We start from the raw sequence: 19,306 nt of genomic DNA on the forward strand, positions 1-19,306 counted from the left end.
TTATTTTTGTTATAAGACAACAAACTGTGTCTGTAAATTAAATAAGATACACTGTTCTATTAACTTAATACCTGCTAAGGTAAAATCATTCCATCAAAAGTCATTTGTCTATTTATACTGGAATAATTGTGCATAACCTAAGAATGCCTTTTAAAAAAGACTTGAGGCTTCTATTGAAGCCTTATTATTTGATAAATATTTTACTCAGCGTTTCATATATTGTCTCAAAACGTTTACCGATCGTTTGTCATTATGTATTTGCACAAGCAGAGTGTGAACTTGACGGGGTAAGCAATTGAAAGATAATAAGAGATGTGTTGTATAACATTAACAAATTATTTGTTTTTATTTCAGAGGGAAACAGAGATTTTATTTTTTCTCATGATAGTCATTATGATAAGGACACGAAAAACTGGAAGTGTCACTATGATAAACTATTTATCATCTAGCTTTGTGTACACCAAAATAGCTAATTTGATTCTTTGGTTTTATGCAGATATTCGTATGGGAATCATATTTGCTATTATATTTATTTGTAGGTATCTAATTGGTAACACAATAGATCTCCACACCACCAGTTAATTTCTATATGATTTTATAATTGTAGTATGTGGCTTGTTGTTCCCTGAACCAACATACCAAGGTCCAGAGAATGTAACATATTTACGTGGTGCACAAGGATTACAAGAAGAATTATACCGTGATACAAGAATTGTTTGGCTGGTTGCATTTTATACAGCATGGAATCCAGCTTGTGTTAATTTTGCACCAATATTCTCTGAGCTTTCTGCAGAGTATGTTGCATTTTATTTCTTATTTAAAGTAATCAATCATTGATTAAATATAATGTTGTATAAAAATATTTGCAGGTATGCATTAGAGAATTTAAAATTTGGAAAAGTAGATATAGGAAGGTATCCAGATGCAGGAGTGAAGTATCATATTAGCGACGCTAGTACCAGTAAACAGTTGCCTACCTTGATTCTTTTTAAAGAAGGTAAAGAAGTAGAAAGACGTCCATACGCGGATCACAAAGGGAAATTAGTTAAATTTCTTTTTTCATTAGTAAGTAATACAGTTCTTGGTATGTTTAAATTATATAACATGTATTACAGGAAAATTGTTTTTTAGGATAACATAAAAGCAACGTTTGACCTTAATAATGTTTACAAAGATTGTAAAAAGAATCCAATTAAGAAGAAAGAGAAGAAAATGATAAAAGCTGAATAATGTAATGATCGTTTCTAGGCATTTATTACAATTTATCCGATGTCATAGCACTGCCAGCAACTCAATTGAAAATAACTTCTACTATGTAGAACGAAAATTTAGTGTAGCTGTGTCTCGCGCAAATTTTAATTTATCGTCAAACTATAAAAATATGTAAATATTTCATTATACTTTTAATCGTTACATGCATTTTCTGCACCATTGTGTTTTGTTAACGATTAGTAAATATTACTCTAGAGTAAGATAATTTATTGAATAATAGATATGGTTACCAATGTCATTGATATCAAATGACACACCAGTGTCACGTGTATTTATAAATTTACACGATAAAAAATTCGCATAACAATTCACTTATTAAAATCACTTCAAGCTTTTAGTTGAGATATATATATATATAATTCATATGCAATAGTTTTCATCAAATAAATAATTATTGAAACGCATCACTCTATTAAATTTTTGTATATTATAAAATTTAATTATATAAATATATATATACAATTGTGTGTACATATGTACATAGTTTATTATACAGGTGGCCAAATAATTGTAATATGTCCGTGTATAGATTCCGGTAGCCATTTCTGATAAGATGACAGAAGAACTGAAAGAAATCATTTTTTTCATTATTTTAATTTTACACCCATATCTAAAAATATTTATACTTACAACTTCTGTCGTCCTTCCAAGTTTCGAATAACTTATCTCTCGACATAATTCCACGAGATAACAAATGCTGTGTCATTTCCTGCGTTCGCGGTATCAACCTAATGATTAACATAATTTAAGCCTTCAAGTTTTCAACAGATTTATTTATATATATAATATTATAAAGCTCACTTAGCCCATCCTTTATTGATGCTCTGCGGTGATGATAACAGCGAAGGAACAAACTGTTTCAATTTAGGACATACTTTTCCCTCCAAAAGGAAGCAAGCAAACCATTTGACACCTTCTACAGATAATGGATGCTCCATATCCATTACTGGCAATTTCCAACCAGCTTTTCCAAACGTCCCTGTTATACTACACATGACTTTTCCCGTTTCTGTATCATATCTATTTAAACACACATACATATGTAACATAAACAATAAACTTGAAAAGTTAGAAGTACATTACAAACCTTGGAGGTGGGTCAGTTAAAGGATCTCCAAGCCGACATAAAGATGGGGCAAATTTAGGTAACCATTCAGGTTCTATTGCTGTAACTCCACGCATATACATTTTATTCGTTTCGTATACTTCTTGATAAACTACCCATTCAGGACATGTTCTTCTAAGCACGCACGATGAGTGCATGAATGCTGGATCTTCCATGTCCATAGTTCTAAACAAAAAACATATAATTTTGATGTTTAAAATAAACAGAATGGTTAAAAAGCAATCTGAATCCTACTTGTAAGCATATTTATATTTGTTCTTGTCTTGGTCTTCACTGACTTCGTCAGGCATTACTTTTCTTGCAACTTGATCAGCCATTCCAGCCAGAACTATTTGTCTAAGCAGTTTGGCTTCTGTGTCAAGCGGTGGTTTCATTCTAAATTAACATTTACAATAATACAATTCATCATTTTCCACCTAGAAGATAATGTAAATGTTGTACAAAATACCTACTCTGGGTCAATAGTAAGATTTAAGTTTGGAATATTTAAATTAATTTCATTCGTCAGTTGTTGTCTAAGTTTTCTGATTTCCACAACTGCTTTATGTCGTAAGCCATACTCTGCACAGAAAGATAGCAGCTTTCCTTTAATTCCAGCATACTCTGCACCTCCCACAGCTCTGATCAAAACCATGGGATCACCTTTATACAAAATCGATATTTAATTTATCGGATGTTATACAATTAATACATTTTTTAAATATGTGTTTAAAGTACCAAGAAGTAAATTGTTTCCTACTCCAGCCCAAAAACGCCTCACTTGCAACCACTTTTTAGAAGCACCATCTGTATTAAACGCTTCCATTAGAACTTCCTGGACAGAAAGTGCAGCAACCATGCACACCGTGTACGCTAGAAGATTGTGTTGATGCGAAAGAGCTAACATCTTCCCATAACGGGGAGCAACTGGGAATGCAGCAATGCTCTGACCGAGTGGTGTAATCTTGGCACTGTAAGACCCTGAATAATATTGAAAATCATTTAAATTCATGATAAAAAATAATTGTCGATGTTTGTACCTTCTTTATTGGAAGGCCGTTGCAAAGCACCGAGAATTTGAAGTCGTTTCTCGGCAGTCTTCAATTGTACAATATCTGGAGGAGTGGGAAATGGAAAATTCACAACTTTATCAATATTCATCACTTTCATTTGTAACAACAAATCATCCACGGGTTTCCTTTGGATTTCTGATTGACTGAATGGCTCAAATTGATCATTAAATACTGCTGAAGAATACAGCCTGAAAATAATGTTTATTGAGATAGTTTATGTATTGTTTAATATTGTGTACACAAATAAATACCTGTAGCAATGACCAGGTCCAACTCTACCAGCTCTTCCTGCGCGTTGATTAGCTGATGCTTTGCTTGTATAGCAAACCTGGTATGTACTCACACCAGTTACTCTATCATACAATCTTGTTTTACAACGTCCACAGTCTATTACATATTTTACATCGGGTATCGTCAAGGAAGTTTCTGCTACATTTGTAGCAACTACACATAATCTATAGTTTTCTGGCGGTGGTTCAAACACCTAATACAATTTTTTAGTTATTCATACATATTTACTAATACAATAATCTTTTCGTTACCTTTGCTTGTTCATGAGATGGCAAAATGGAATACAAAGGTAGAACCCATAAGGGCTGTGCATTCTTCAAAGTGTTTAAATCAAGAACGTCATCATCTTCGTCTTCGTCTTCGTCCAATTGTCCCTCTTCCTCATCGTCCACTTCGAGTAAATCTTCATGAGTATCATCCGTAGGAACCACAGAGTAACTGAAAAACAATGCTACATTAAATTATATTCAATATTGTTTCAAAATATTTGAAATAGGTTTACATACTCGTCAAGACTAATATTTGGCAGCTGAATTTGTTTCTTTTGTCGTAATTTGTTATAACGAATAGCTTCTTTACTACGGAAATCATCGTCAAAATTATCATTGTCACTATTGTCTTCTGAACCATCTACATTTTCCTCTTTTTCAGCAGAACTTTTATCTTTTTCTTTCTCCAAAGAATCTGAATTCTTGTCAAGTTTATGACGTCTCTTTTTAGTTTCTTTTTTATCTTTTATAGGAAAAGCTCTACGTAATTTTCTAACAACATAATTTACTTCTCGCTGTCCTGTTAGAAAAATTAAAATTCCACCATCGGGAAGACGAGTATGTATCTTCACCGCTTTCTTGAAGGCGTCAGAGACATAATTGGTGTTGGTTCTTCTATTGAAATGTATAGTGACAGGAAACTGCCTTGATTCTACAGACAGTACTGGTGGTTTCTGTTTAAATAATTTGACATTTTCTACAAGTTCTTCAACTCGTAACGTGGCTGACATTATTACAAGTTTTAGAGGATTTTTTCTTTTATTACGCAGCGGTACAATTCGTGACAATAATCCTATTAAAATATCAGTATACACGCTTCGTTCATGTGCTTCGTCCAAGATAATTACAGAATACTTTGTAAGCAAAAAGTCCTGAAACGTTGTAAAACCTGATATTACCAACAGTACACAAAATTGATACTTTAATTAAATAATTACTTACACTTTGGATTTCCTTCAGTAAAACACCATCAGTCATGAACTTGATTTTTGTCTCTGGTGTAACGTTTCCTTCAAAACGAATTAAATATGAAACCTCCTTCTCGGTAAGATTCATTTCTTCTGCTATGCGTTTGCTCATTGATATTGCGGCCACTCTTCTAGGTTCAGTTACTCCTATCAGTTTCTCTTGAGCATAACCAGCTTCATAGAGAAACTGTGGTACTTGAGTCGTTTTACCACTTCCTGTTTCGCCGGTAATTATTACAACAGGATTGTCGTTAATTGCCTCTACAATAACTTGTTCCTCTGCTACCACTGGCAGCTTCAGCCTAGCTGCCTGAATTTCGGGCTTTCTTTGTACTGTTACAAAAACAGCAGGTTTCTTTTCTACAGTGACAGAGACTTTTACTTTTTCATCCTTCTTTGTACTTTTACTGTCAGGAGATTGATTTTCTTTATCATTTTTTATATTTTCAGTTTGATGTTGTGAATTTTCTACAAAGGTTGTATCTTTGGGGACATTCTTGTCTTGTTCATCTTGCTGAACATCTGTATCATTTGATTCTGGTTTATTATCACAGTCCACCTCATTATCATCACCCTCTGATTCACTGTTATTAGGTGCTGAATCACTATCAGTAAATTCCTAAAATAAACAGTTGGTTAATGATCCACTTTAGTATCATTCTTTATGCTAACTTACATCAAAACCAACAACATTTGGATCAGAGACAGCTTCCTCCTTTCTTTGTTCTTCTAAAATTGCCAGTCTCTTTTTCTTACCACCTTTAATAGAATTTACAGGTACTTCTACAGCATCATTTTCATCTTCATCATTTGCATTAACTTCATATTCTTTAGTAGGTAGTTCTATTTCTCTAAAGTGACGTTTTAAACCTTTAGTCTGAATGCTGGTTAAAGATACATAATGATTCAGTTCTTCCTGGGGTGCTTGAACTTTTGCTAGTTCTTCTAAAAGTGTAGCTCTCTGTTTACAAGCAAGACAAAGGATAAAATATTTGTTTCTAATCATAGTTTGTATATTGAATAACTTACATTCAATTTCTTTTTCTTTTTCTCTACAACTTTCTCCAACTGTTTCCTGCGTTTCTTAGACAACAATCTAGTTGTAGACACTTTCTCAACTTTACTTTTTGTCTTTCTTTTTTCACTGGGAAGGGCTAATGTGTTACTTGCATCATAATTCTCCTCACGGTAGTTAATATCTAGGATAATCTACATAAAAAATAACATTAAATAATGAAACTACATACGTTTATAAAACAGTATACCTTTCTTGTTGGAGAGTCATCAATTTCAACTTGAGCGACATTTCTTGATTTCCACTTAAGTTTTTTATTTCCCATTTTGATCAATAGCACAGAGTAATAGTCTTAAATCACGATGCCACGTGCTGCTTTTTAAATAATTCAGTATATGCAATACAAATTATAAATTTAATATTTTGTTGCATATTTTTGTGATTACATTTCGATCGCCGCGCCATCTATACGAAAACGGCGGAAACTACTTACCAATTAGTTTCCGCCGTCCTCGTATAGATGGCGCCACTTGCGGTCGGTAATTGTTGATGAGCCGGTAATTATCGACAAGTCGGCAGATAGTCAGCGCCATCTATACGAAAACGGCGGAAACTAGTCGACAAGTAGTTTCCGCCGTTTTTGTATAGGTGGCGCCAGTGTTCCGATTTTTAGCTTTGGGGTCCCTGGTACCCCGGATACCATAATGTCGGTATGCAGTCGTCGGTGCTTCGGGGTCCTTAACACCCCAAGATGATTTGTTCGTTTTCCGTTCTTATATTTCGCTAAATCCGCTCAAACCCATCACCATTCCGAACAAGTGAGTTTCCCGATTTGTTCGTTTTCCGTTCTTATATTTCGCTAGATCCGCTCAAACCCATCACTATTCCGAACAAGTGAGTTTCCCGATTTGTTCGTTTTCCGTTCTTATATTTCGCTAGATCCGCTCAAACCCATCACTATTCCGAACAACTGAGTTTCAAGACTTGTTCGTTTTCCGTTCTTATATTTCGCTTTTAGCTTTGGGGTCGGTAATTGTCGATAAGTCGGTAAATAGTCAGCGCCATCTATGCGAAAACGGCGGAAACTAATCGACAAGTAGTTTCCGCCGTTTTCGTATAGGTGGCGCCAGTGTTCCGATTTAGCTTCGGGGTCCCAGATACCCCAGGTACCATAATGTCGGTATGCAGTTGTCAGTGCTTCGGGGTCCTTAACACCCCAAAAGGATATGTCGATATACAGAGTCACCGGGCTTCGGGGTCCCTGATACCCCGGATACTCTAATGCCGGTATGCAGTCACCTGTGCTTCGGGGTCCTTGATACCCCAAATACCATAATGTCGGTATGCAGTTATCGATGCTTCGGGGTCCCTGGCACCCCAGCTGCTATATTATTGGTATGCAAAGATAGTCGTTTCGGGGTCTTTAATACCCCAATATGATATCAGGTCCGTATGAAAAGGGCGCAAGTATAATTTTTTTCCTGAATTTATTTAATATACTTCATTTATTTTTTTTTACTTATTAAATAAGTTCATCGAAGGGGAATTATGATTGAATCCCTCTTTATAGGCCACTAAATCACTGTATCTCCGTATCCCTTGTTTAATTCATACAACTTATAAATATAATGTCTGCAGGACATAATTATTACCTAATATTCTTCAATAAATTAATTGCGTTAGGCATGGATTTCAGAAAACTTTTTATTCGACATTTAGTGGAAAATAATAAGAACTTGATACAAAGTATGTGCTGAATAAGTAAATAAAAAAAAGCTGGTTTACATATCCGTTCGTTGCTCCAATATTTTGTAATTACATACCAATCCATCGTAAATTGCAATGCAGCAAATTTTTTTGGCAGACAAATACCAAAAGTCTACTCGTTATATAAACCGTATGATTAATTGCAAAATATGAAAATAAGTTCGCAGCAGCTTATCTCTTCTAATGATTAAACAATACAATTGAATCTGTATACAATTTCAATTTAAAAAAAATAATAATTCCTGTCAACTTTTATTGGAATACTTGTATTAATATAACAATATACGAAACCTGCATAGCAATTGTGAAATCTGAATTGTCAGCAGTGTGTATTTCATTGCGTGAGGCACCAGATTGCAAAATTGGGTTCGCACAAAGAATTTCTGTGCCACGGAATGCCTATAAAAACGAAATCCAGTCGATCAGTCGTCAGTCAAATTTCAGAAGTCTTCAAGTCGATGCAATTACCAACCATGCATCTCAACGCGTGTTTCTTGTGTCTATTTCTGTGTGTCGCGCTGATCGAGGCTGGTCCAGCTCCTAAGACCATTGAGAAGAAGTCACTGGCTGAAGATGTGAAGGCAGAATCAAAAAAGGCGGACCTGAAAATCGAGGAAGCTGGTGAGGATAAAGATAGATCAAAGAAATCAACATTCTGCGTACAAATAGGATCAGAAGCATCTCAACCAGCCCAAATTTCTTGGAAAGAAAATCAAATGGGTGTTCAGAATATCCCAATGGCTTTGCATACTCAGTCTCAACCGATCCAAACTCTAAACCTTCAACCTGTTACTCAAACTTTACCTCAGGCAAGTGTAATGATGCCTCAACAAATGGTTCAACCTCCTATACATACCCTTCAGATTGTACAGTCTCCTCCACAACCTTGTGCTCCAGCACCGGCACCAGCAGTGAACATCATTCAATCAGTTCCTCAGACAAAAGTAATTAAAACTATTCAAAAGCCAAAGCCTGAACCTAAGCCAACTGGCGAAGAACAGAAACCTATGCGTATCGAGCAAATTCCACAGCCCTTACCTGAGCCTCAGGAAACATTGACGGTCTTACCAGTTGCTCCTACTTGCCACGAGCATTTGATGTTGGTATCTGAACCTGAACAGCCACAAATGGCTACCTATGTTCAAGTTCCATCAATGGTACCCTGCACCAATCCTATGCACGGTTACCTCAATCCATGTTCTTGTCAGCAAAATTTAGCTATGTTCAGTGAGTCTGGAATTGAACCAATGGCAATGAAGATGCTTCCTATCGCGTACTCTTCAACATATGCAAGGCCTCCATTGATCATGCCCTATGATACAAATGCGTTTTCTCACGTTATAGTAAATGTAAGTATCATATGATAAATATTAAATATATACATACTTAGCAAGATGATTGATTAACAATGTTAATTGTTCACAGGATAACGTGGACGTAAAGATGGGCCCTCAAGCAAGAACCCACAATCACATTAAAGTGAAGTACCCTCATCATATTCATGTTCGTCCAGAGCTCAGCCAACAAACAATCTATCAAAACATGTACGTCCAAGGATCGGAAGGTGGTGTCCCTAGTTCCTATGCCAGTAGGGATCTGGTCGACAATGCGTACGCAACAAAAGGAGTCACCATCAATGCTTTTCCTCAAACTTTCCGGGATGCTAATTCCATGCACCAGGCTGGTTACCAATTCGTAGAAGATTCTTTGGGAAACCAGGATAACGCATCGAACAATCCAACCTTCTCTGAGGTAGATGATCTTATGCAGAGCAATAAGGCACCTCGTCAAATTGAATCCAACCAACTGTTACCAGAGAACACAGTGGAAACCAAACAGGATGACGGTCGTGCTATGTTGATAGATGGACGTCGTAATGCCAGAAGCAATAAAGAGAAGACAAAGGAAATTGAGAAGAAGTCAAAGACAAACTAGAGAATTAATATAAAATACAATAAGTTCGTTCGGTTTTATATTTTTTTATATTACAAACCTTCAGTTTGTACTGGTATAAAAATAAGTAACTAGAAATGGTTTATAATAAAAAAATACTTTAAAAAGAATCCATAGATACAATTTGCTGCCCTTACCTCTCCGGAAACTTACATACTCTTATTTGGACAATATTGTAGAGAAGACATTTCATCAGCACTATTTGAATATACAAGATAGTTTTTAGGTATAATGAGTACATTCTTTGATGAAGTTTTTTGCAAATATTTTTGCAGAGTAGGCATATTCAGCTGTACCCAAGAGGTGTTACACAAAACAGTGTCTTCGAAAGAACTTTTCACATCTTCTCTGTTACAAGCGATAGCTTCCAAGTCCTCTTCCAATATGTCTTCATTAATATTAACCCACCGCACGATCTTATCTTGAACTTCACAATTCACTCGTTTCAAAATATACGAGATACTCTTCATAACATCAATAACAGGTACGAGTCTGTCTATGATTGATTTATCTATCGAAATCTCACTATCTGCTTTGCATTTGCAGCAAGTGCAATCTTCTGGATGGTTAGCATCTCTGCACAACTCATCAAAATGTGGAGCTAAAACATTTAATGCAGCAATAGCAAGATAAAAAAAACACAAGGGAAGAAATTTACATTACCTTCACATTTTATACAGTAACAACATTTACAATCTTGAACGTGTTGTCTGCTTAATATTCTTGAAATGATAGTTATAATCGACTGAAACGAAAGTGTTTTTTAATAAATTTAAGTGAAAAAAGATTTTGATATGTGAACATACATGTTGCACTTTAAGTTCAGTCGTTTTTGTGTATGTATATTTATAATATTTCATATTTGGACGATTTATTTTAGTCGGAGGTCGTGGCACGTTGAAATGGAGGCCATATGGAATATCATGATATTCATTTTTGCATCTACTTCCTTCGTATCTTGCAAAGTACCACTTGTGATCGACTCTGTATGGTCTAACATCAATGTTCTCTTGTTCTAGGACTTGGAACGTCAACATGCGTTTGATGATCTACAAAAAATTGTTAAATGTAGATTGTATTTAACACGGTTCTTATAAAAGTAGTCAATACTTTTGCAGCTGGATGGCCTATACAATTGCCAAATATTCGTAACTGTCGCAACAAAGGACTCTTCTTCAAGGTATTTAAGATATCTACTATGCCATTATCGGTCATTTTATTGTAAGAGATATCAAGGACCAGAATTTTTGAAAATGGAAGGGTGAAGCTTAAACTTCTAAAAGTAATATATCTTGTATGTAAGAAAAAGTATATTGCTTTTTATGCAATACCTTGCACCATGGTCCGTTATAATGTTCCTACACAAGATGAGCGTCTTCAAAGCCGGTCGTTTTATCAACCAGCTGGTAATATGTTCAACTCCGTGATCGCCTATATTATTATTGCCCAGATCTAGCAAGTACAATGTATTATTGTACTTTGCATTGGACATCATGTTTTCAATATCATGACAACTGAAGTTGTATTTCTGCAGATGCAATGCCCTCAGACAGGTATTGTTCTAGAAAGAACCTTTCGTTAATTTAAGTATGACAAAGAAGTAAGAATGAATGTTACTTTGAGCATATGACCAATAACATTGGCAAAATGAACGGAATCAAAGTAATACATGAATCCTGGATTCGGTCTACTGATATCCAAATCTCTTAAAGTATTATTAGAAACTTCTTGTTCTGAACTCAAACCCATTACAAAATATATTAAACTGCTGGCAGACTGGTCTACCTCGGCAACATTCAAAGCAACTATATGTTTATTTTTTAATAAATACGCTGCCACATTTTTCGATGCCTACAAATAATTTAATGAAATCTTAAAGAAACAAATTATTACAGTAGAATAATCTAATTACTTACTTGAACGCCAAATTTATTTGCTTTCAAATTAAGATACTTTATTTCTAGATATTCTGCTCTTGCCAATAAATAATTAGTTCCCTTCTCAGTAATATTATTATTCTGAAGATCTAGGTTCTCTACGCTTTTATATAGCTGATACAAGAAAAATTTATAAACATACATTTGTTGCCAAATAACATTGTCTATGTTATTATCTTACAAGTACATGATCAAGCAAATTCATAAAGCCAGTGTCTGAGATATCGTTATTTGCTAAGTTAATATGAATAATATCTGGATTTTTTTTTAAAAAGATTAATAAAGCTGGAATGTCCGTGTCCTGAAAATGTCTCCTGTAAATATATCAAGAAAATGAATTTCATTTATCAAAATAAATATAATTTGGATAATAATAAATGTTGTATGCCCTGACCTGATCTTTTCACGTATAACACTCCCCTTCATATCAAGTCTTTTCGTTGCAGAACAAATGGATGTACAGAAACATTTAAAAAAGTTTTGATTTGGGAGTTGATAATAACAGCATAGTTTCATATCTGGATGTTCCTTTAATGAACTATTGGTTCTATTGGGATCAATGCATGAAGAATACTGATACTTATTGAATTTCATGATAAAACGAATTTCCACAATTTAATTCAATTTCCCAAAATTTTGGTTAAACGTAGCTTCTAAAAAAAAAAAAGAAGACATGTCAAATATTGTATGTATATCTAAAACATTCGTTCTTCAAGTGAAACCTCCATTTAATTTATTGGAAAGTATTTAATTATGGAAGAATTTGGCTTGAAAAAAAAGGATGAACCTGAGGCTTCATTTGAAGAGATATTCCAAAGTAATTAAAAATGATACCTTTATATTTGAAAAACTATTAAATTTCGTACGTTTATTACTTTGGTAGCATACTGTGAGATGGATCCAGTTTCTTCTAGTCAAAATGTAGACCTTATACCATTATCACAGAGCGACAGATGGTTAATATCTGCACGTATACTTGACATGATCACATTAACTACTACTGATACAGGACTTGCATTTTTTAAATTTCGTAAAAGAGCCTTATCATACGATGAATATTTAACGTATTTAAATGATTTGGCCAATAATTACAATCTAGATTTGGAAACGATGAAGCAGAAAATGCAAACGTGTGGCAGACCTAAACAGACTGCTTCTACAATTATGTGAACACTATGTACATACAAGCTTTATTTTTTTAAACATTTTACAGTGTTCAATCCTACACCCGTGTTATTGATTGTATTTACACTTGTTTCATAACAAATTGATGTGTTAAAAATCTTCAGTCAGAAAAGAAATACTTTTGATTGAAAATTTTAAACTTAAAAACGTAACAAGTAGGTGAATTTATTTGAAAATTGTTATCATCATATATCAATACACCTCGTATCGGACAGTGAATTAATTTAAACATTTTTTTGGTAACATAGAGCAAGCTGTCTTTACTAAACACGAAAGACGGCTCTCTATAAACATAAAACAATAAATTATCATGTCGATTTCACAGATAAATAAAATAAAATAAAATTGCCAAAATAAATACGTTTTACAATACTTTTCAGTACCGTTGTATTATAAGGCACATGAATCACAAAAGAAGTCATGCGTACAACTCTACTTTCATCTATAATATTTAATTTCTTTTCATTACTCAATTACAATCAAACTTTCAACAAATATTATATAGTTGAAAGTATGACTCTTCTGTGCTTCTCGAAGTATCAAAAATAAATAATTAAGAAAAAAAAAAACAATGAGAAACGTTAGCGATAACATACGATAAAATCAGGTATACAAAAATATTTCAAAAATCTACGCTTTGTGTCGAAAAATAACACAGAACAGCCCGCTCCTCGATTTGCAGATGATAAATACTTTCTTCGTGTTACTCAAATCTTCCTTATAATCAGAAGACGCTTTATACGTGCTACGAAACATTTTATGCGTTCTGTTGAATCCATTTTAAGGCATTTCTAATGTTACCAAGCGTCACTCTACCAAGGAAACTCGCTATCAATTGATACTCCGGCATAGTGCGCCTTCCACACGATCTTGTCGATAAAGATCGTTGATAAGAATGATAATCGATTCCTTGAATGTTTTTGTTGCATAATACTTCTTCAGGTTGCATCGTATTACGTCCTTCGCAAAGTACTTTAGTAGTTAAACATAACAGCCATTGCATCACCTGTTTGAAAAAAACGTAACATGATGTATGTTTTATAAATTTTATGAAAACGTACATGATGATACTCGTACCTCGTTACTCGACGGTAACTTTCCTTCAATTCTTAACCAAGTGTTTGGTGCCCACAAGTATAATTGCATCACCGTTGCTGCTGTCTCTGTATCGAGTCTCTGAAATTACAACCATCACGTGTAGAGTACAAGAATCGTACGAAAAATATGCATTTAACCATGCGTTATACCTTATACAAGCTCCTAGACAACAGATTTTTTATCAAAGCAGAAACAACAGCTGGCACGTGGCTTGGTAAAGGTGGAAGATCTTTCTCTTTGTAATTATGATTCTTCAAAGATATTCGCTGCGCATTGTCGCCATGAAATGGATTTTTCATACCAAATATTTCATATGCCAGAGTCCCTACTGTCCAAAGATCAGCTTTGGTGTAATTAATGCTGGTAAACGGACCAGGTTCCGCTGTTATTACTTCTGGTGCCATTAACGCGGCATTACCCCCTTTATCAATATCGTGGGTGTTATAGGGTAAGTATAGTCCGTGATTTTTATCAGCCAGACAACATCCAAAATCGGTGATTACCAAGGATGGACAATTATCAGTTTCTTCTGATAAGTCTAGCAGAATATTGTCGGTCTTCAAATCTCTGATTTATTCAGAAGAATGATATAGTATACATGAAATATAATACCATCTGATATTTAATACATGTTATCATATTCTATTTGGATAGAAGGTGTTCACTTACCGATGCGCAATGCCATGTGCATTTAAATGAGCCACACCTTCCAGCAACTGAGCTAGTAGTAGTATGGATTCCCTTACATTCACAGTATGATCGGCTAAATATTGGCTCAATGTAATGTCATATCTATAACAAAACAAATAAGAAACAATCATACTCTCTGAAAAAATTATTTCTTCATGTAATAATTACCTTTTCATTAATAGAAACAAACTCATGTTTCTTCCAGATCCTTGGGGATTAATACGGGCAGGCAGAGCATCGGGATACATTCCCCACGAACCAGGTAAAGCAGGTACTCTATCGGTAAAAACATAATACATCGCCACGATGTTTGGATGTGGTGGCAGTTTGCTTTTTCTCTCTGCCATTCTCAATTCCCATTCAGCCAGTTCTTCGTTTTTTAATTGCTTCCTAGCGGGTACAGTCTCCCGATACATAGATCTTAGAATAGACAACGCGTTAGATTCAGTGTCGTAATTAAACATCATTTTTAATGCCAATGGAAATGCAGTTACGTCCTTGGTCTTATCGTCGATATGTATTTCATCTTTTTCTTCGTCGAGCGCAGATTCATCCTTGAATCTTGTCGCATAGACAACAGCAGAGCATCCTTTTGCAATAGCAGGACCAATCACAAAATCTTTCAGAGCAATAACTTTTTCTTCATCCTTGATAGTCTCATAATTCTTGTCATTTAGTGGAGTGTTCCATTGTAATTTTGATATAGCATCCTGTAGAAACATTTGTTACATTCTCTTTCTGTTACAAACATTAATTTAAACAAACTATATCCATTTCATTTACCCGAATTTCCCAACAGACTCCTTCCAATTCGTCATCCTTTGTCAATATTCCGGTACCAGATGCCAATGACACACCAACCAAAGCAAAGAAAGGAGCCGAATCGCCAAAGGCCAATCTGCTGGCTGCGCGTCTGCGTAAGTCAGCTGCCAAACTATTGGTAACTCTTTTTAGGATATTATCAACGAAAATCCGACGAGCATGAGCTCCCAAATAACCAAGGTGTCTTCCAGTGCTGGACACATTGTTGCTACCCTGGGGCAAGTAGCCCTGGGACTTGCCTGTAATAAAATTAAAATCAATCAGATGTTATATTTCATTGTATTACAGTTGATTTCATGTTTTATGTCATCCTGTAGCATTCGTGTATCAAAGTTGACAGAAGACAGTTAGGCAATCTTATGCATTTACATGTACAAAAATGCTAAATGCTTTAACTATTTTTACATTGAAGTCAGTGTCGAGGTTGGTTATAAAATTATTAACTTCATTCGACGAAGGTTAATTTCACCGTATTGTCGAAGGTTTTCGATTGTTTCGGTAACTCGTTCAGTCAAGGTCCTTTGACATTACAAGAATCTGGAAGTTTAAGGAATAAATTCGACGTCGTGACTCACCTACTTGCACAACGTGTATCTTGTCGTGATAGATCCTTGGATGGTAGAAACACTGGGTATTTCTGATGGAATGCAGTAGAGCCCGACCATTTTGCACAAAACGGTAGACTGCCGTCCGAATCGACATCTCTTTATGTTTCTGGGCTGAGAGAGCCCAGCGGGCTAGCCCCCAAGACAAATAAGCCTTCTTTGTTGAAGGCAGGCTCGATATATTAATATCTTAGATCGTATTATAAAAATTTACAATTGCGTAGTCGACATTAAAAAAAAATTCGCAACGTATCGTTCGCTTCTTCGTGTTCGTTTTTTACTACACCACTGACTACAGATACAAGAAGACTGGACATGCCTTTGTTACCGAAGGGTGGTCATTTTTAGGGTACGCGGTACCCCAATGTTAAGTTAGGTTTTCACAGTCGGTAAAACAGTCGTGCCTGTTTTACCGCACCTCAAACTGACATCTGAAAAGACCCAATTTTCACTCTCTTTGATTCTATTGTTTTTTTTACAAATCAGTCAAAAGCAGCACAAGACTGAACAATTATTATTACAATACATTCAATAATTGTTTGATCTTTAATAAATTAAAAACATAATATACATGAAATCCCTGCAATCTATGAGCCTCAAAGTTAAATGTATTTTGCATTTATAATTATGTATATTACACTTAAAAGTACATGTACTCCGCAGAAACCGCAAAACCCCTAGCGCATAAATAATTGAAGCACATTACCGGTCACTTATGTTTGCGATTACTTTGAACAAAAGAATGATTTCAGAACGACTAACAATATCTACATGCTCGGCCATAGTTGTAAACAGATCTACTTTCAACAAGATTACAATTATAAAGCGCATCTCCCCGTGTTCCATCTGGACAGGTGCATACAGCAATGTGACGCCGAGGTGTACACACCGCGGTAGAGCCGCATTCTTTACCGGTGCATGGATTCCGACAAGTGAAATCGATGCAAGCTTTATTATCAGGGCACTCGGTATCCGTAAGACATTCTCCTCGTTGACAGCTTGTCAATGCATTTCCGATGTAACCGGTGGGGCAGGTGCAGACAGGTCTCTCCTTTCCGGTATTGTCGTGGCCCGGAGTGCAAATCGCGTTCACGCCGCATGGATTCGGTTCGCATAAGTCTCCTGGTATTATTAATAAATCTCTGAACGTGTGCCAATATTTAAACCTAATATATGTGTAACTAAAATTACTCACGCGCTTCAAATAATCTGCAACTCACGAAAGGATTACCGGTCATGTGTCTAGGACAACTACAAACAGGAGTAATGTCGCGCAGATTGCAGTCTGCGTTTACTCCGCATACTCCTTCGCAAGGATTTAAGCATTTTTGGTAGAGGCAGGCTGGTTTGCTTCTGGGACAATCAGAATGTGTCGTGCATTCAGGACGACAGGATACGTATGGATTTCCCAGCCAATTCTAAAGATAAATTTCAATTATTAATTATCAGATTAACGAGTAAAGTTCATGTCTCACGTTTCTGCTTGGTGCTTACATGTGGACAAGTACATTTCGCTTGATGATTAATCACTTGACACTCTGCATTCGTACCACATTTACATGGGCTTTCGCATTTAAAGGAAGCCAAGCAAGCAAGGTGACCAGGGCATTCGCTATCGCTTTCGCATTCATGACGGCATCCGGTCAAAGGAGATCCTCTGTAACCTGGCGAACAACTACAGACTGGTACTTCGTTCACTACCTCGCATTTTGTGTTTATACCGCACGGACTTGGTTTACAAGCAGCCTCTGTAAAAATTCCATTGAAATTTCAATCATGATTCATGTTACATATGGAAGAGAAAATGACATTAATAGAATTCAGAATACATGCAAACTACACGTACGAGGGTCAGCTATATGACACGAGGTGAAAGGATCTCCCGTATGTCCAGGAGGGCAATAACACGTTGGAAGGTGATTCTTCACCTCGCATAACGCGTTTACGCCGCACAAACCGTCACAAGGATTTATGCATCTATTATTTGTGCAAACCTTGCTTCCAATGCAATCTTCATTGACTAAAAAACAAATGTTCAATGTATCATTTATAACGTGTAAAAACTTTTGTTAAATACTTACTCAAACACTCGACTCGCACGCATCTTGAAAGAGGATCGCCCATGTGCAAATTCATGCATGAACAAACTGCTCTTCCTTCGCTGTGAGTGCATCTTGCATTAACTCCACAGGTATAAGCTTCACAACCTACTGAAAAAAAGAGTTTAAATATTCATAACACTAATATGAAATAAATTAATCAGTGAACAATTTATGATTTACCTGTGTTCACAGGCGTTAGTATCCTTGACTGATAGTACCCGGCACTGACTATTGCTACAAGTGGAAGAAGAAACAGAACTGCAGTCTGTAAATGCATCATTGTCTGTAAAATAAAGATACATCAATTCGTGGATAATCTGACATTAACTTAAAATATTTAGTTTACCTCAGCTGCAGGAAGACCGTACCTCCACGACTAGATCAAACGGATTAACAGATTTTCAACGAACGCGAAGATAGATTACAGCTTCGGTACAAGGAAGACCCCACCTTTTGTAACCTTCAGTCCCACTCTGAATTTTGCCTACGCATGCCCCTGACGATCCTTTGACGGGCCTCGCCTACATCTACTTCGTTTACTATTAAATCCTCTGTTCATGTTAATAATGATATCAGAAACTTATTTATTCTCAAGCAGGAAAAAAAGTTCTACAAGAACAGTATTTCAAGTTCACTTGACAAAGATAATTTACTGTATCAATAACTGTGAGTTGAATTAAAACACTTTGCAGTTGTTTAATCACAATAAAAATGATGTATCTTACTTTTATTGGTGCTTGAAACTTTTCTTATCTGTTTATTTAAAAAAATCTAATTGTATATAGACTAAATACTATTGAAACAAAAATTCTGATCACCAAAACTAAATCCTTGATGATTTCCCTGAATTAACTTTCACTTTATAAGATGGTTATGAGATAGTCTGGTACAGAAAAACATAGGAAGCATGAGCAATCATACTGCAGCTTCGTATTCGTCTCGATAGACAATCGTTCGGTGAAACCTTTCGCACCAAACATGGATCTGTCTGAGTAAGTTCCAAGCAAGCCTGCACACCATCATCGCCAAAATGATCGCAGCATATGTAATCGTGTGCAACAATGAGGTAAGCCATTATACATTTGAAACTATGTATATTAAATTAGAACTATCATGTATAAAAGGATCCATAATACATTTACCTGAAAAAGATT

General features: G+C 35.5%; 8 protein-coding genes across 9 annotated transcripts; 3 read left to right on the forward strand and 5 right to left on the reverse strand.

The window, feature by feature from the left end:
- The first annotated feature begins 137 nt into the window (after nucleotides 1–137).
- Nucleotides 138–1,676, forward strand: LOC114872204 (thioredoxin-related transmembrane protein 2 homolog). Its single transcript, XM_029179184.2, has 5 exons — nucleotides 138–287; nucleotides 355–535; nucleotides 608–794; nucleotides 870–1,065; nucleotides 1,132–1,676. Exons 1-5 carry the CDS (start codon nucleotides 144–146, stop codon nucleotides 1,228–1,230), a joined length of 807 nt encoding a protein of 268 aa, XP_029035017.1. The 5' UTR covers nucleotides 138–143; the 3' UTR covers nucleotides 1,231–1,676.
- Nucleotides 1,677–1,680: 4 nt separating this feature from the next.
- Nucleotides 1,681–6,446, reverse strand: LOC114872177 (probable ATP-dependent RNA helicase kurz). Its single transcript, XM_029179104.2, has 15 exons — nucleotides 6,244–6,446; nucleotides 6,008–6,187; nucleotides 5,655–5,939; nucleotides 4,953–5,597; nucleotides 4,248–4,882; nucleotides 3,993–4,179; nucleotides 3,702–3,934; nucleotides 3,418–3,638; nucleotides 3,116–3,358; nucleotides 2,851–3,040; nucleotides 2,633–2,773; nucleotides 2,360–2,563; nucleotides 2,074–2,292; nucleotides 1,903–2,000; nucleotides 1,681–1,837 (listed from the first exon to the last, which is right to left on the reverse strand). Exons 1-15 carry the CDS (start codon nucleotides 6,316–6,318, stop codon nucleotides 1,761–1,763), a joined length of 3,633 nt encoding a protein of 1,210 aa, XP_029034937.2. The 5' UTR covers nucleotides 6,319–6,446; the 3' UTR covers nucleotides 1,681–1,760.
- A 1,727-nt stretch (nucleotides 6,447–8,173) lies between these two features.
- LOC114872193 lies at nucleotides 8,174–9,823 on the forward strand. The gene is made up of 2 exons (XM_029179157.2): nucleotides 8,174–9,109; nucleotides 9,186–9,823. Exons 1-2 carry the CDS (start codon nucleotides 8,219–8,221, stop codon nucleotides 9,693–9,695), a joined length of 1,401 nt encoding a protein of 466 aa, XP_029034990.1. The 5' UTR covers nucleotides 8,174–8,218; the 3' UTR covers nucleotides 9,696–9,823.
- LOC114872215 (leucine-rich repeat-containing protein 34-like) lies at nucleotides 9,720–11,794 on the reverse strand. Its single transcript, XM_029179206.2, has 7 exons — nucleotides 11,630–11,794; nucleotides 11,331–11,564; nucleotides 11,045–11,274; nucleotides 10,824–10,989; nucleotides 10,520–10,762; nucleotides 10,377–10,458; nucleotides 9,720–10,314 (listed from the first exon to the last, which is right to left on the reverse strand). Exons 1-7 carry the CDS (start codon nucleotides 11,792–11,794, stop codon nucleotides 9,863–9,865), a joined length of 1,572 nt encoding a protein of 523 aa, XP_029035039.2. The 3' UTR covers nucleotides 9,720–9,862.
- Nucleotides 11,795–11,822: 28 nt separating this feature from the next.
- On the reverse strand, nucleotides 11,823–12,264 carry LOC123988569. Its single transcript, XM_046289150.1, has 2 exons — nucleotides 12,045–12,264; nucleotides 11,823–11,964 (listed from the first exon to the last, which is right to left on the reverse strand). Exons 1-2 carry the CDS (start codon nucleotides 12,242–12,244, stop codon nucleotides 11,823–11,825), a joined length of 342 nt encoding a protein of 113 aa, XP_046145106.1. The 5' UTR covers nucleotides 12,245–12,264.
- A 272-nt stretch (nucleotides 12,265–12,536) lies between these two features.
- On the forward strand, nucleotides 12,537–13,408 carry LOC114872212 (tubulin polymerization-promoting protein homolog). The gene has a single exon (XM_029179202.2). The coding sequence runs from the start codon at nucleotides 12,545–12,547 to the stop codon at nucleotides 12,818–12,820; it is 276 nt and encodes a 91-aa protein (XP_029035035.1). The 5' UTR covers nucleotides 12,537–12,544; the 3' UTR covers nucleotides 12,821–13,408.
- LOC114872188 (serine/threonine-protein kinase Pink1, mitochondrial) lies at nucleotides 12,813–16,331 on the reverse strand. The gene is made up of 7 exons (XM_029179146.2): nucleotides 16,021–16,331; nucleotides 15,407–15,684; nucleotides 14,792–15,333; nucleotides 14,603–14,725; nucleotides 14,083–14,500; nucleotides 13,913–14,011; nucleotides 12,813–13,841 (listed from the first exon to the last, which is right to left on the reverse strand). Exons 1-7 carry the CDS (start codon nucleotides 16,145–16,147, stop codon nucleotides 13,593–13,595), a joined length of 1,836 nt encoding a protein of 611 aa, XP_029034979.1. The 5' UTR covers nucleotides 16,148–16,331; the 3' UTR covers nucleotides 12,813–13,592.
- A 246-nt stretch (nucleotides 16,332–16,577) lies between these two features.
- On the reverse strand, nucleotides 16,578–18,610 carry LOC114872195 (neurogenic locus notch homolog protein 1). 2 transcript variants are annotated; one of them, XM_029179161.2, is made up of 7 exons: nucleotides 18,499–18,610; nucleotides 18,333–18,435; nucleotides 18,132–18,257; nucleotides 17,897–18,070; nucleotides 17,545–17,798; nucleotides 17,246–17,468; nucleotides 16,578–17,172 (listed from the first exon to the last, which is right to left on the reverse strand). In XM_029179161.2, exons 2-7 carry the CDS (start codon nucleotides 18,430–18,432, stop codon nucleotides 16,808–16,810), a joined length of 1,242 nt encoding a protein of 413 aa, XP_029034994.1. In that variant the 5' UTR covers nucleotides 18,433–18,435; nucleotides 18,499–18,610; the 3' UTR covers nucleotides 16,578–16,807. The 2 variants fall into 2 exon arrangements, with proteins under 2 accessions (XP_029034994.1, XP_029034993.1); XM_029179160.2 differs by having other exon boundaries at nucleotides 18,132–18,260.
- Between the last annotated feature and the right edge of the window lie 696 nt (nucleotides 18,611–19,306).

The sequence above is a fragment of the Osmia bicornis genome, chromosome 16 (genome assembly GCF_907164935.1).
Source record: "Osmia bicornis bicornis chromosome 16, iOsmBic2.1, whole genome shotgun sequence".
NCBI lineage: Eukaryota > Metazoa > Arthropoda > Insecta > Hymenoptera > Megachilidae > Osmia > Osmia bicornis.

Excerpts from the sequence above, each read along its gene's own strand:
- LOC114872193 (XM_029179157.2), top strand. The coding sequence starts at position 8,219 with ATGCAATTACCAACCATGCATCTCAACGCGTGTTTCTTGTGTCTATTT. Across the intron at positions 9,110-9,185 it reads TTTCTCACGTTATAGTAAAT|GATAACGTGGACGTAAAGAT; the intron begins GTAAGTATCATA and ends AATTGTTCACAG.
- LOC114872215 (XM_029179206.2), bottom strand. The coding sequence starts at position 11,794 with ATGTATGTTTATAAATTTTTCTTGTATCAGCTATATAAAAGCGTAGAG. Across the intron at positions 10,990-11,044 it reads ATAACGGACCATGGTGCAAG|AAGTTTAAGCTTCACCCTTC; the intron begins GTATTGCATAAA and ends TATTACTTTTAG. Across the intron at positions 10,459-10,519 it reads CTGAACTTAAAGTGCAACAT|TCGATTATAACTATCATTTC; the intron begins GTATGTTCACAT and ends CTTTCGTTTCAG.
- LOC114872177 (XM_029179104.2), bottom strand. The coding sequence starts at position 6,318 with ATGGGAAATAAAAAACTTAAGTGGAAATCAAGAAATGTCGCTCAAGTT. Across the intron at positions 3,359-3,417 it reads ACGGCCTTCCAATAAAGAAG|GGTCTTACAGTGCCAAGATT; the intron begins GTACAAACATCG and ends AATATTATTCAG. Across the intron at positions 2,564-2,632 it reads AAATATAAATATGCTTACAA|AACTATGGACATGGAAGATC; the intron begins GTAGGATTCAGA and ends TTTTTTGTTTAG.
- LOC114872195 (XM_029179160.2), bottom strand. The coding sequence starts at position 18,432 with ATGATGCATTTACAGACTGCAGTTCTGTTTCTTCTTCCACTTGTAGCA. Across the intron at positions 18,071-18,131 it reads CGTGCGAGTCGAGTGTTTGA|TCAATGAAGATTGCATTGGA; the intron begins GTAAGTATTTAA and ends TTTGTTTTTTAG. Across the intron at positions 17,469-17,544 it reads CGAAATGTACTTGTCCACAT|AATTGGCTGGGAAATCCATA; the intron begins GTAAGCACCAAG and ends ATTTATCTTTAG.
- LOC114872212 (XM_029179202.2), top strand. The coding sequence starts at position 12,545 with ATGGATCCAGTTTCTTCTAGTCAAAATGTAGACCTTATACCATTATCA.
- LOC123988569 (XM_046289150.1), bottom strand. The coding sequence starts at position 12,244 with ATGAAATTCAATAAGTATCAGTATTCTTCATGCATTGATCCCAATAGA. Across the intron at positions 11,965-12,044 it reads GTTATACGTGAAAAGATCAG|GAGACATTTTCAGGACACGG; the intron begins GTCAGGGCATAC and ends ATATATTTACAG.
- LOC114872204 (XM_029179184.2), top strand. The coding sequence starts at position 144 with ATGCCTTTTAAAAAAGACTTGAGGCTTCTATTGAAGCCTTATTATTTG. Across the intron at positions 288-354 it reads CAGAGTGTGAACTTGACGGG|AGGGAAACAGAGATTTTATT; the intron begins GTAAGCAATTGA and ends TTTTTATTTCAG. Across the intron at positions 536-607 it reads ATTTGCTATTATATTTATTT|TATGTGGCTTGTTGTTCCCT; the intron begins GTAGGTATCTAA and ends TTATAATTGTAG.
- LOC114872188 (XM_029179146.2), bottom strand. The coding sequence starts at position 16,147 with ATGTCGATTCGGACGGCAGTCTACCGTTTTGTGCAAAATGGTCGGGCT. Across the intron at positions 14,501-14,602 it reads GCACATGGCATTGCGCATCG|AGATTTGAAGACCGACAATA; the intron begins GTAAGTGAACAC and ends TGAATAAATCAG. Across the intron at positions 14,012-14,082 it reads TGTCTAGGAGCTTGTATAAG|AGACTCGATACAGAGACAGC; the intron begins GTATAACGCATG and ends TTGTAATTTCAG.